The sequence below is a fragment of the Pseudophryne corroboree genome, chromosome 6 (genome assembly GCF_028390025.1).
Source record: "Pseudophryne corroboree isolate aPseCor3 chromosome 6, aPseCor3.hap2, whole genome shotgun sequence".
Lineage (NCBI taxonomy): Eukaryota > Metazoa > Chordata > Amphibia > Anura > Myobatrachidae > Pseudophryne > Pseudophryne corroboree.
Genome location: NC_086449.1, coordinates 322,808,857 through 322,823,640, shown reverse-complemented (window position 1 = coordinate 322,823,640; position 14,784 = coordinate 322,808,857). Strand labels below are relative to the sequence as shown.

The following is a 14,784-nucleotide window of genomic DNA, read 5'->3' as shown; positions in this document are numbered from 1 at the left end:
TGTGATAGTAGAGGGCATGTCAAATCCAAAAAGCCAAAGTTCAGTAAAAAGACCCAAAAAATAAATTTAAATGGTCTGAGGAGAAACGTAAACATGCCAATATGCCATTTACGACACGGAGTGGCAAGGAAAGGCTAAGGCCCTGGCCTATGTTCATGACTTGTGGTTCAGCTTCACATGATGATGGAAGCCCTCATCCTCACCCTAGAAAAATGATAAGACTTAAGCTAGCAAAAGCACAGCAAAGAACTGTAGCACCCACAGTCCAGTTTCTGATATTCAAATTGAAGATGTCACTGCTGAAGTACACCAGGATGAGGATATGGGTGTTGCTGGTGCTGAGGAGTAAGTTGATGATGAGGATTCTGATGGTGATGTGGTTTGTTTAAATCAGGCACCGGGGGAGACAGTTGTTGTCCGTGGGATGAATAAGTCCATTGTCATGCCTGGGCAAAATACTAAGTCAGTCACCTCTTTGGTGTGGATTTATTTCTCCACAAATGTAGACAACAGGTGTCAAGCCATGTGTTGCCTTTGTCAATCCGTAAGAAGTAGGGGTAAGGACATTAACCACCTAGGAACATCCTCCGTTATACGTCACCTGCTGTGCATTCATCAGAAGTCATTGTCAAGTTCAGAAACTTTGGGTAAGAGCATAAGCAGTCCACTGACATCTAAATCCCTTCTTCCTCTTGTACCCAAGCTCCTGCAAGCCACACCACATACTCCCTCAACGTCAACTTCCTCCTCAGTCAGGAAAGTCAGTAGTCCTGCAGGCCATGTAACTGGCAAGACTGAGGAGTCCTCTCCTAACTGGGATTTCTCCAGAGAATCCTTGAGTGGTACGCCTACTACTACTGCTGCTGCTGCTGGTGTTGTTGCTGCTGGAAGTCAATCATCATAACAGAGGAGAAGTTGGAAGACCACATGAACTACTTCAACTAAGCAATTGACTGTCCAACAGTCATTTGCAGGACGATGAAATATGACAGCAGTCATTCTGTTGCAAAGAAGATAACTGAGGCTTTGACAGCTATGTTGGTGTACATGCGTCTGGTTTCCACCATTAGTTCAGTGGGCCATAGAGAATTGATGGAAGTTATGTGTCCCCGGTACCAAATCCCATCTAGATTCCACATAACTAGGAAGGTGATACTTAGAATGTAATGAGACGTCAGAAAAAGTGTCCTCAGTGTCCTAAAAAATGCAGTTGTACCCACTGTCCACTTAACCACGGACATGTGGATAAGTGGAACAGGGCAGACTAAGGATTATGTGACTGTGACAGCCCACTGGGTAGATTGCCTCCTGCAGCAACAACAGCAGCGGCACCAGTAGCAGCATATTACAAACGCCAACTCGTTCCTAGGCAGGCTATGCTATGTATTACCGCTTTCCGTAAGAGGCACACTGCTGACAACCTCTTGCGGAAACTGAGATACATCATCGCACAATGGCTTACCCCACTTAGACTCTCCTTGGGATTTGTGATATCGGAATACACCATCAATATTGTGCGTGCATTACATGTGGGCAAATTCCAGCACGTCCCATGTTTTGCACATACATTGAATTTGGTGGTGCAGAATTTTTTGAAAAATTACAGCGGCATGCAGGAGATGCTGCTGTTGGTGGCCCGAAAAATTGCGGGACACTTTTGATATTCAGCCACTGTGTGCCGAAGACTGGAGAGCCAGCAAACACTCCTAAACCTGCCCTGCCATCACCTGAAGCAAGAGGTAGTAACAAGGTGGAATTCAACACTCTATATGCTTCACAGGTTGGGGGAGCAGCAAAAGTCCATTCAAGCATATACATCCACCTATGATATAGGCAAAGGAGGGGGAATGCACCTGACTCAAGCGCAGTGGAGAATGATTTCTGTCTTATGCAAGGTTCTCCAACCCTTCGAACTTGCCACACGTAAAGTCAGTTCAGACACTGCCAGCTTGAGTCACGTCATTCCCCTCATCAGGCTTTTGCAGAAGCAGCTGGAGAAATTAAAGGAGGAGCTAAGACGGAGCAATTCCGCTAAGTATGTGGGACTTGTGGATGGAGCCCTTCATTCCCTTTGCCAGGATTCAAGGGTGGTCAATCTGTTGAAATCAGAGCACTACATTTTGGCCACAGTGCTCGATCCTAGCTTTAAAGCCTATGTTGTATCTCTCCGGCAGACACAAGTCTGCAGAGGTTCAAAGACCTGCTGGTGAGAAAATTGATAACTGAAGTGGAATATGACCCGTCAACAGCTCCTCCTTCATTTTCTCCCACAACTGGGGCTGCGAGGAAAAGGATAAGATTTCCTAGCCCACCCACTGGCGGTGATGCAGGGCAATCAGGAGCGAGTGCTGACATCTGGTCCGGACTGAAGGACCTGCCAATGATTACTGACATGTCTACTGTCACTGCATATGCTTCTGTCACAATTGAAAGACTGTATACTGTATACTGGCAGGAAAAAGAGGCAATTTGGAGGCCCTTGCACAAACTGGCTTTATTTTACATAAGTTGCCCCAACTCCAGTATGTACTCTGAAAGAGTGTTTAGTGCAGCCGGTAACCTTGTCAGCGATCGGCGTAGGAGGATACTTCCACAAAATGTGGAGAAGATGATGTTCATCAAAATGATTTAGAAATTCCTCCAGGAAGATCTTGACCAGCAATTGCCTCCAGAAAGTACACAGGGACCTGTGATGGTGGATTCCAGTGGGGACGAATTAATACTCTGTGAGGAGGGGGATGTACATACTGAAAGGGGTGAGGAATCAGAGGATGAGGATGAGGTTGACATCTTACCTCTTTAGAGCCAGTTTATGCAAGGAGAGGTTGATTGCTTCTTTTTTGGTGGGTTCCCAAACAAACCACTAATTTCAGCCACAGTTGTGTGGCAGACCCTGTCGCTGAAATTATTGGTTTGTTAAAGTGTGCATGTCCTGTTTATACAACATAAGGGTGGGTGGGAGGGCCAAGGAAAATTCCATCTTGCACATCTTTTTCTTCTTTGCATCATGTGCTGTTTGGGGGCTAGTTTTTTAAAGTGCCATCCTGTCTGACACTGCTGTACAAGTCCAGGGGTACTGCCGTATAAGTCCAGTCCAGTGGTGGTATCTTGGGCTGCCATAAGTCAAGTGGTGGTGTCCTGTGCTGTATATTATTTACTCCAAATAAAAGGGTTATATACAATACTTATATTATTATCCAAATAATTTTTACAGGATTTGCCCTGTGTGGTATAGGGGTACGCTTGCCTGTGCTGCATATTATTATAATAACTCCAAATAAAAGGGTTATTAATATCCAAATTAATTTTACAGGCTGTGCCGTGTGTGTGTGTGTGTGTGTGGTTTAGGGGTACGCTCTCCTGTGCCACCAATATTGTGCGTGTATTACATCTGGGCAAATTCCAGCACGTCCCATGTTGTTTGTGCTGCACACTTGTGTCACATAGCTTAGTCATACAGCTACCTCATTGCACCTCTTTTCTTTGCATGATGTGCTGTTTGGGCCCTAGTTTTTTTTTAAGTGCCATCCATTCCTGTCTGCCACTGCAGTGCCACTTCTAGATGGGCCAGGTGTTTGTGCTGCACACTTGTGTCGCTTAGCTTAGCCATCCAGCGACCTTGGTGCACCTCATTTTTTCTTTGCATCATGTGCTGTTTGGGGCCTAGTTTTTTTAAATGCCACCCTGTCTGCCACTGCAGTGCCACTGCATTGCCACTCCTAGATGGGCCAGGTGTTTGTGCTGCACACTTGTGTCACTTATCTTAGCCATCCAACTACCTCATTGCACCTCTTTTTCTTCTTTGTATCATGTGCTGTTTGGGTCCTATTTTTTAAATCTGCCACTCCTAGATGGGCCAGGTGTTTGTGCCACACACTTGTGTTGCTTAGCTTAGTCATACAGCCACCTCAGTGCAACCTTTTGGCCTAAAAACAATATTGTGAGGTGTTCAGTGTTCAGAATAGACTGGAAATGAATGTTATTGAGGTTACCACCGAATTCTGTGATTTTAGCTGTTTTTATGTTTTTTTCAAAAATCATCCAGATCCAAAATCAAAACCAAAACACGAATGGGTGGTTTTGACAAAACAATCCAGATCCAAAACATGGAACCAGAACCAAACCCAAAACACGAAACACGAAAAGTGCCCGCCGCACATCTCTAATTTACTGTAATGCTAAGTTTTGTCTCCCTGTACTGTCCTTTGTACAACGCTGCAAAATACTTGTGGCGCCTTATAAATAAAATGTAATAATAATAATAATAATAATAAAAACTAGGTCTCAAAGAGCACATTATGCAAAGGAAAAAAAAAAGTGGAAGATGGAATTGTCCTTGGGCCCTCCCAACCACCCTTATGTTGTATAAACAGGACAGGCACATTTTAAGAAACCAATCATTTCAGCGACAGGGTCTGCCACACGACTGTGGCTGAAATTATTGCTTTGTTTGGGCCCCCACCAAAAAATAAGCAATTCATCTGTCCTTGCACAAACTGGCTCTACAGAGGCAAGATGTCGTCCTCATCCTCCAATTCCTCACCTCTTTCAGTGTTTACATCCTCACAGAGTATTAATTTGTCCCCACTGGAATCCACCATCACTGGTCCCTGTGTACTTCCTGGAGGCAATTGCTGGTAAAGGTCTTCATGGAGTAATTTATAATTCACTTTGATGAACATCATCTTCTCCACATTTTGTGGAAGTAACCTCTCACGCCGATCGCTGACAAGGTTACCGGCTGCACTAAAAACTCTTCCTGAGTGCACACTGGAGGCGGGGCAACTTAGGTAAAATAAAGCCAGCTTGTGCAAGGGCCTCCAAATTGCGGTTTTTTCCTGCCAGTATACATATGGACTGTCATACATGCCTACTTGGATACTGTCACCGATATAATCCTGCACCATTCTTTCAATGGTGACAGCATCATATGCAGTGACAGTAGATATGTCAGTAATAGTTGGCAGCTCCTTCAGTCTGGACCAGATGTCAACACTTGCTCCTGACTGCCCTGCATCACCGCCAGCGTGTCGGCTAGGAAATTTTATTCTTTTCCTCGCAGCTCCAGTTGTGGGAGAAAATGAAGGAGAAGCTGTTGACGTGTCACGTTCTGCTTGAGCTGACAATTTTCTCACCAGCAGATCTTTGAACCTCTGCAGACTTGTGTCTGCTGGAAAGAAAGATACAACATAGGCTTTAAACCTAGGTTCAAGCACGGTGGCCAAAATGTAGTGATCTGATTTCAACAGATTGATCACCCTTGAATCCTGGCAAAGGGAATGAAGGGCCCCATCCACAAGTCCCACATACTTAGTGGAATCGCTCCGTCTTAGCTCCTCCTTTAATTTCTCAAGCTGCTTCTGCAAAAGCCTGATGAGGGGAATGACCTGACTCACGCTGGCAGTGTCTGAACTGACTTCACGTGTGGCAAGTTCGAAGGGTTGGAGAACCTTGCACAAGACGGAAATAATTCTCCACTGCACTTGAGTCAGGTGCATTACCCCTCCTTTGCCTATGTCATAAGTGGATGTATAGGCTTGAATGGCCTTTTTCTGCTCCTCAATCCTCTGAAGCATATAGAGGGTTGAATTCCACCTCGTTCCTTCAGGTGATGGCAGGGCAGGTTAAGGAGTGTTTTCTGGTGCTCCAGTCTTCGGCATGCATTCGCTGAATGTCGAAAGTGTCCCGCAATTATTCGGGCTACCGACAGCATCTCCTGCACGCCCCTGTCGTTTTTAAAAAATTTCTGCACCACCAAATCAATTGTGTGAGCAAAACATGGGATGTGATGGAATTTGCCCAGATGTAATGCTTGCACTGTATTGGTGGCGGTGTCCGATCTCACAAATCCGCAGGAGAGGTCTAATTGGGGTAAGCCATTCTGCGATGATGTCCCTCAGTCTCTGTATGTCACAACTGAGAGCTGAGGCAAACCTGGGGAAGCCTCAGGTGTAGGGGCTGGCGTGTAGGTGAACCGGGGAGGTAGAATTGGGTTCCTAGACATACAGGAGATCTAGCACCAACTGCCCGAAGGCGTGACCATGACAACGGAGTTGTAAAAACAAAAGTCAGTTTATTGAACACACAGTATAAACACCTTGGTTATGCAATGACTTCAACAGTAGATGTGCAGAGAGATATTACAGTGCAGTTCCTGGAAGCGCAGAGGTAATAAGCGCTGTGGCTTTGCAGAACAGTATGTTAAAGTCCTTACCAAATCCGGAACTGGTAAGTCCGTATAACACAGCTAACCGCTGAAGTGAGGAACGAGCTGGTACTGCCCAGCAGATGATACACAGAGGCTGGGATAAACACAGGTGCACAGAAGTTGAGATGGTACTTGGTAGAACTGCAGAGATTACCAGATGGAGCCGGTGTGAACAAAAGGTGTACTGAACTCACCGCTGAAGTTTAGAGTCCAATGGTGAGTAACGATGGAGACTGTGGTTCGATGTTGTGTGGTCACAGATGCAAAGCGATATTGGAATACCGCTGGTAACGTAGGATGATACAGGAGATAATGTAGAACACCGCTTGAAGGCTGATAGTGACACAGGAGCACTGTAGAGAGCTGGTAGCCAGTGATGAATTCACTATGAAGCATAGAGAGCGATGCTGCAGGGAATAGAAGCTAGAAGCGATACCAGGACACCGCTGGAGGAGAAACAGGACCAGCGATGTGAACAGGAAGCAGGTGTCCGATCGCAGCAGGTAACCGGGAGCAATGCTGGAACACTGCAGAAGTCAGGCTGCACCGCAGGATGGTAACTGGTGCAAGTCTCTTAGTGGAGCTGAATCACAGGAGCTGGAATACCTGGAGGAACAAGCTGTAGAATAAACAAACAGGAGAGACATGTGTACCAGGTTAGACAACCAAAGCACTGACGATTATCCAGCCCTGGAGCAGGACATTTATCCCAGCTGGTAAGCAGGTATTGGCTGGGTAATTAGGCAGAGTCCAGAGTGCAACGGATAGGCTGTAGAATAACATGTGATAGAAAAACAAACATGGCTGCGCCCATGTTTGAATCTGGAGGTAAAGTCTGTTTGTACATTACATGTGGTAATTAGTAGTAATGGCGGCGGAGGCTGCGGAGGGCAGGAGATGCCATTCTTTAAAACAAGTGAGATAAGCTGTAAAGCTGCCATGACAGCGCTGCCAGGATCACAGAGAAGAGACTTGAGGCAATGATATACAGCGTGCTGCCCGCAGACAGCGCAGGTGAAATCCAGGCTTGGAACGCTGGGCCAGTCTCAGGAGACACATAGAAGGTAAATAGTGATGGCTAATAACCCGGATCGTGACACTGTAAGAGGTTCTCAGCGGTGTGCCTCTTATGGAAGATGGTGATACATAGTGTAGCCTGCCTAGGAAAGTGTTGGTGTTTTTGAGATACTGCTGCTGGTGCAGCTGTTTTTGTTGCTGCGGAAGGCAAAACATCTACCCAGTGGTCTGTCATGTAGTCCTTAGTTTGCCCTGCTCCACTTGTCCACATGTCCGTGGTTAAGTGGACAGTGGGTACAACCGCATTTTTAAGGACACTGAGGACACTTTTCTAAATGTCCCTGTTGTCACAATCCTGACTTAAATCATATCATTTGTTGACTTACCTCTGCCATCTGTCCTGTAATCTGCATGTTTTCTGCTGGCGGGGATAAATAGTTCACCAGTATCATGAGCTCTCTGTGTGCTGAGCTCACTCTTTGCTAACGAGTGGATCTGTATTGATTTAACCTTCTGTGTGAATTTAGAACTCAGCAAGTCTCTTCATGGTGTGCCTGCATAGCAATCGTTGAGGATTCTCATGCTGTCCTAGACTTCCGTGCCAGCATCCACAAGTCCAATGGTTACCAGATATACCTTCCTGTACTCTCAGGACCTGTGCCTATTATTGCCTGTCTATGCACACACCACGCTAGAGTTCCTTCCAAAACCACCTATGGACATCGCCATGACAGTTCCTGGTCAGCTGACCTTCTAGGGTCCAATCCGGATTCGCTTCCACATCATGTGAGCTGCTCATCCATTCAGCTGTAATCACTGGGTATAAGTTCCAGGTCTCAAGCACTAGCAAGCTGTCAGTGCTTTGGTGTCTCTCAGCCTGGAGTGAGCTCCAGAATCTCCTGCTGGTAATAGACTCTGTGCAAGTTACCCTTCCCCCACACTGCCTGACTCCCTGGATGATTTAAAGGACCGTCGCTGCCACTATATCCCGGCAGCTCCAGATTCACTGGAAGTCCTCCAGTGATCCAGAGGGACTATCCTATATCCCTAGTGGCATTTGCAATTGTCATCTCATGCACTTCTGAACGTGACAATGACTTATGATGAATGCGCAGCAGGTGTCATATAAGGGAGGATGTTCCTAGGTGATTAACGTCCTTACCCCTACTTATTATGGATTGACAAAGGCAACACATGGCTTGACACCTGTTGTCTACATTTGTGGAGAAATAATTCTACACCAAAGAGGTGGCTTTTTTGGTATTTTGCCCAGGCATGACAATGGGCTTTTTCATCCCATGGCCAGCAACTGTCTCCACTGTGCCTTATTCAAATAAACCACATCAGCATCCTCATCATCAACTTCCTCCTCAGCGCAGCTACACCAATATCCTCTTCATCCTGGTGTACTTCTACAGTGAGATCCTCAATCTCAAGATCAGCAACTGGACTGGCGGAGGACGTGCAAGTATGAACGCACAGTTGTTTTTTGTGTGCTTTAACAAGTTTCATTTTTTATTTTTTTCGAGAGGGAGGAAAGCTTTTATCTTCATTAGAAACTGGACCGCCAGTCATGAACATAGGGCAAGGCCTTAGCCTTTCCCTTCCACTTCGTGTTGTGAATGGCATATTGCCAATTTTAAGTTTCTCATCAGATTATTATTATTATTTTTTTGGTTATTAATTTTTGCTTCTTGGATTTTACATGCCCTCTATGACATTGGGCATCGGCCTTAGCAGACGATGTTGATGGAATTGCATCGTCAATGTCATGACTGGTGACATCAGCAGCTTCAGCACTAGTACTAGGAACTGGATGTGGTTCCTGATCTTTCACTATTTTTTCCTCAATTTTTGTTCTCCATTTCACAGGACAGCGCCACTTTATTTTTACAGCAAACAGAACAGTGCCCCTTTATATTTACAGCACCCCTCTATTTTTACAGCATACAGGGCAGGACTAGTGTACTTTTATTTTAACAACACCCCTGTGTTTTTACAGCATACAGGACAGGGCGAGTGTACCTTTATTTTAACAACACCCCTGTGTTTTTACAGCATACAAGACAGGGACACAGCACCCCTGTATTTTAACACCACCCCTGTATTTTTACAGCATACAGGACAGGGCCAGTGTACCTTTATTTTAACAACACCACTGTATTTTTGCAGCATACAAGACAAGGACACAGCACCCCTGTATTTTCACATCAACCCTGTATTTTCACAACACCCCTGTATTTTTACAACATACAGGACAGGGCCAGCACCCCTGTATTTTAACAACACCCCTGCATTTTTACAGCATACAAGACAGGGACACAGCACCCCTGTATTTTAACAACACTCCTGTATTTTTACAGCATACAAGACAGGGACACAGCACCCCTGTATTTTAACAACACTCCTGTATTTTTGCAGCATACAAGACAGGGACACAGCACCCCTGTATTTTAACAACACTCCTGTATTTTTACAGCATACAAGAATGATCCAGTGTACCTTTATTTATACAACAGCCCTTTTACAGCATACACGACAGTGCCCCTGTACAGCACAGGACAGCAAAACCCATGTACAGCACCCCTAACAGCATAGGATAGCACCCCTAACAGCACACAGGACAGCACCTGTAAAGAGCACACACTGACCCCACCTGACGCCACCACCCACAGAAAGACAGAGGTCTGTCTCCCTCACTCTCCAACAAGTCCGGAGTGAAAATGGCGGCGAATCCGGGATGATGTTTTGCCCTGTTCTAGGATCTGAGTCTGGCGGGATGTACAGAGCCAGGCTCAGATCGTGAAGTTTGAGGGGGGTAGGGGGGGGGTTGGATCTCTGAGATCTGAACCCGCTCATGTCTAATAAAAATAGGTCCTGAATATTCCAGGAAGTGCAATACCTTGAGAACAGGATTCTGCTCAATTATTTCAAGTTCAGGAGGCAGTCCAGGAACATACGTAATAGTGGTAACAGAATACTGAATAGTGGTACAAAGGGCCTGATTCAGAGTCAGTCCAAAATACCATTACAGCTGGAATCCCATACGCATCAGTTGAGCAGAAACATGCATATTCTACAACCATTGGGATTTGTACAGAGACGTCTCAGATCCACCAATTGTGCATATAGATGCAACCATAAGATGCACATCAGTCGATCACGAACCTTCGGTGTAACCCTATGGTCATATAGCATGGACATTGGAAGTGAGACACCGAAAACATTTTTACTGCGTACAATATTGCATTAGTAAGCTGTGACATTCCCCCCGAAGTGGTTGTGACTAACTATGGCTGCAGCACCAACCACACAGTGCAGGGGGGGCCGCAAAGCAGAAATAACCATACATGTTTTGCTATGTGTAAGTGCATCCGGAAAATATTCACAGCTCTTCACTTTTTCCACATTTTGGGTCTAATTCAGACCTGATCGCAGCAGCAAATCTGTTAGCTAATGGGCCCTCATTCTGAGTTGATCGCCGTAGCAACTTTTTGCTGCTCGTGCGATCAACTTGATGCCGCTTATGGGGGAGTGTATTTTAGCATAGCAGGGCTGCGATCACTTGTGCAGCCCTGCTATGTTAAAAAGGTTTCCTGCAAAACAAGACCAGGGTAAGAGTTACGTACAATGTGCGATGGATCCAGCGACGAAGGTCTCGGGATTGACGTCAGACATCCGCCCTCCATACGCCTGGATCCGCCTCTGTTCGCCTCACCACGCCTTGAAAACAGTCATTTGACGCCCTGGAACGCCTCCCCGCTGCGATCACTTTCTGCGCTGGCGGTGTCGCTGCCCGGCGACGACCGTCACCGAGCAACGATGCGTGTGCGCATTGCAGGTGCCGTGCAGCCGTACTCCCGACCCTTTCGCACCGCAGCGAACAACCGCTGCGTGCAAACGGGTCAAAATGAACCCCCCCATGTGCACTGTGGGTGGGGCAGATATAATATTTGCAGTGGGTTATATTGTTTTTGTGCAGGGTAAATACTGGCTGCTTTATTTTTACGCTGTAATTTAGAATTCAGTTTGAACACACCCTAACCAAATCTAACTCTCTCTGCACATGTTATATCTGCCCCCCCCCCCCTGCAGTGCACATGGTTTTGCCCATTAGCTAACAAATTTGCTGCTGCGATCAGGTCTAATATACCCCCTTTGTTATGTTACAGTCTTATTCCAAAATGGAATAAATTCATTTTTTCCCTCAAAATTCTACACACAATACCCCATAATGACAACGTGAAAAAAGTTCTTGGATCCCGGCTCGGATCGTAAAGTTCGGGAGGGTTCGGATCTCTGAGAGCCGAACCCGCTCATCTCTAGTAATAAATCGTTAACAAATTCAAAGAAAAATTCACTGTAATAACAGCAAAAAAAAAAAAAAAATTTACAATGTGGTTTATTTCTTTTTCCCTAACACCATGATTGAAAACTGAAATCTCATGTTACTTCGGAACTTGTCCTAGAATAGCATTAGTCTTACAAGTTTACAATGAGTAATTTCTGTTATCATTTGATCACAGGTGAGACTGGGCTGCTAATCTCAAAAATTACTATTATCAATCCTTTTGCCGGATACGTAGGAGATGAGTCTCAGACTGAGAAGAAGAGACTTCGAAATGTATTTGAAAAGGGAGATTTGTATTTCAACAGTGGAGACTTGCTGATGTTTGACAAAGAAGGCTTTGCGTATTTCCAGGATCGTATAGGAGACACATTTCGGTAAGATATCTGCTGTATGCTTATAGCACTGAACTTAACCTTTTGAAAAACCTTTATTCACTTTTTAGTTACACATGTACAGTAGTCTGACATAGTTATATCTTGCTGTACATTTCTTTTTTTTTATGTTTGAAGTAGGGATGGCCATCAGCCATAGATGATTTGAAATCATCAATGGTCTATGACCAATGTTGAATACTTTTACCATCGATGGAGGGGAACCAGATGGTTTCCCGCCATCGATGGTTTAGTGCTACCAATTTATTTTTTTTCCCCCTCCAAGGGGTTTATTTACTAAAGTTCCGATTTTGTCCGATTTTTTTTTTTTTTCTAAGTGGCAACACAGGAATTTACTAAGCACAAATCTCGGCAGTGTTTGGGCTATTCGGAATGGTTTTGACGGCAAAGTTCAGAAATACGAATGAATAGACCATCGGTCAAACGTGGCTGTTTGTTCATACAACACGGGAATTTACTATTCATTCGTATTTGGGTGTTAGTCTCGGAATGCTCAATTGTGGGTGTATTTTTTTGCGATTCGTTAAAAAAAGCAGCAGAAAAATAGACCTGCTTTTTCTTGGCGAGTTTGGACAATCATGCATGGATCAGTGAGATCTGTGCATGGTTATCTATGGGAAAGGGTCTGTTTAGTGTAAAAATGTAAAAAAAAAATTTGCGTGGGTCTCCCCTCCACAGCATAACCAGCCTCGGGCTCTTTGAGCTGGTCCTGGTTGTAAAAATACAGGGAAAAAACTGACTGTGGTTCCCCCATATTTAAACAACCAACACTGGGCTCTGCGCCTGGTCCTGGTGCCAAAAATACGGGGGACAAAAAACGTAGGGGTCCCCCGTATTTTTACCACCAGCACCGGGCTCCACTAGTCAGAGAGATAATGCCACAGCCGAGGGACACTTTTATATTGGTCCCTGCGGCCCTGGCATTAAATCCCCAACTAGTCACCCCTGGCCCGCGGTACCTTTGAGGAGTGGGGACCCCTTAAATCAAGGGGTCCCCCCGTCCAGCCACCCAAGGACCAGGGGTGAAGCCCGAGGCTGTCCCCCCCATCCGTGGGCGGTGGATGGGAGGCTGATAGCCTTTTGTGTAAAAAAAAGAATAATGTTTTTTGTAGCAGAACTATAAGTCCCAGCAAGCCTCCCCCGCAAGCTGGTACTTGGAGAACCACAAGTACCAGCATGCGGGGGGAGAAATGGGTCCGCTGGTACCTGTAGTTCTACTACAAAAAAAATACCCACATAAAAACAAAACACACACAGTGACAGTAAAACTTTAATGTACATACATGCACACTTACATACATGCATACATACTTACCTATGTTGACACAAAGCACTCGGTCCTCTTGTCCAGTAGAATCCAGGGGTACCTGTAAATAAAATTATACTTACCAAGAATCCGGTGTAGATCGGTCCTCAATTTGTATTGATATTGATATTTGAATACAATTCTGGGAGTGAAAAAGTAAGACTTGAATTGCTTACAGCAGAGGTTCTCAAACATGATCCTCAAGGCACCCCAATGGTCTTGGTTTTAAGTTTAGCCATAATTAGCCACAGGTGATTTAATTAGCCCCTCAGTCAATTCGATTTTAACATCTGTGCCGAGCCATGGATATACTGTACCTATAGCCTGGACCATTGGTGTGCCTTGAGGACCACATTTGAGAACCTCTGACTTACCAGGTATATCCACTTTCAGTCTCTGAAGATATTATCAACTCTCTGTTGTTAGGTGCCGCGGTCCGCGCGCCGCTCTGTCTGCTTCCGAGCGACGCTCACGGCCGCCGCACCTCCCTCCCTGCCTGCCCGGCACCTAGCAACGCCACAACGCCATGCGTACTGTAGCCACCGGGTCCCTGGCAACGCTAGGACGCCGGGCGTCCTCAGCCGCTGGGTCCATAGCAACGGGGACGCCATTGGCGGACCGCGTTCCCCGTTGCCAGATAGGATTGATTAGTTGCTCGTGCAGCAGGGCAGCTGCACGGCAACTAGTAATTAGGGTCTGGGGGCTGGTCTTGCTGGCCCTCCTGTCATTGGCCAGCAGGGTCTTTTTATGGGAGCCAGCACACTGCAGCCTCGCCGGTGATAGCTTCCTGTATGCTGTTCCTGCCTTGCAACGTCTGTTCCTGGTCAGCTGTATCTGGTCGATCCTGCTCCCTGTGCTCCTGAGTTCTGGAGTTCTGAAGCCGGTCCTGGGAATCCTTCCTGTCCAAGTGAACATGTTGCGGTCATCTGGGGGTTCTCGCTTGTTGGGGTTCTCTCCCGGTTTCGTGAGTAGCGGCTTCTGCCGCATGTGGCGGCCTAGACCGCTTAGTCCTTGTTTTACTTTTGTATTGGTGGTTTTTGCGGAGGTTTCCGCTTTTCACTGTCCTCCCCGGAACTCGGCGGTGCCGTGTGGGGGAGTGGACAGTGGTATCTTTTGTTGTTCTTTTCCTTTGGCGGCGTGCCGCACATATATTTAGTTTTAGGGTAGTTAGTAGCCCCTAGCTTCTGTTTGCTTTAGTTAGAGGTCCCCTTGTTATTATCCTGTCTCGGTTCACGCCTTGTCTCACTCTAAGACCTGGGGGCATCGGAGTTGGGCAGACCTAATCCGCCCTTCAAACGCGGCTGCCTTGGGCCCAAGAAACCATAGTCACTCAGGTGTGAACTGACCACACGGGTAAAACAACAGAGGTAGGGTGCTAGGGGCTATTCCCGTACCATCCCTTATTACAGCGTCACATCCTGGTGCTCTGGACTCTCTACACAAACATCTCTCCAGTTCTGAGCATCAGGAACGTAACATTATCACCGGCCCAAAAAAAAAAAAAAAGAAG

General features: G+C 46.0%; 1 protein-coding gene across 2 annotated transcripts in view; it reads left to right on the top strand.

Annotated features, from left to right (window-relative positions):
* The window catches only part of LOC134932159 (long-chain fatty acid transport protein 2-like), a 266,805-nt gene that overhangs the window by 191,090 nt on the left and 60,931 nt on the right, over nucleotides 1–14,784 (top strand). For both annotated transcript variants that reach the window (XM_063926307.1, XM_063926306.1), the window contains one exon: nucleotides 11,752–11,950. In XM_063926307.1, coding sequence (XP_063782377.1) covers nucleotides 11,752–11,950 — 199 coding nt within the window. The remainder of the gene's footprint in view (nucleotides 1–11,751; nucleotides 11,951–14,784) is intronic.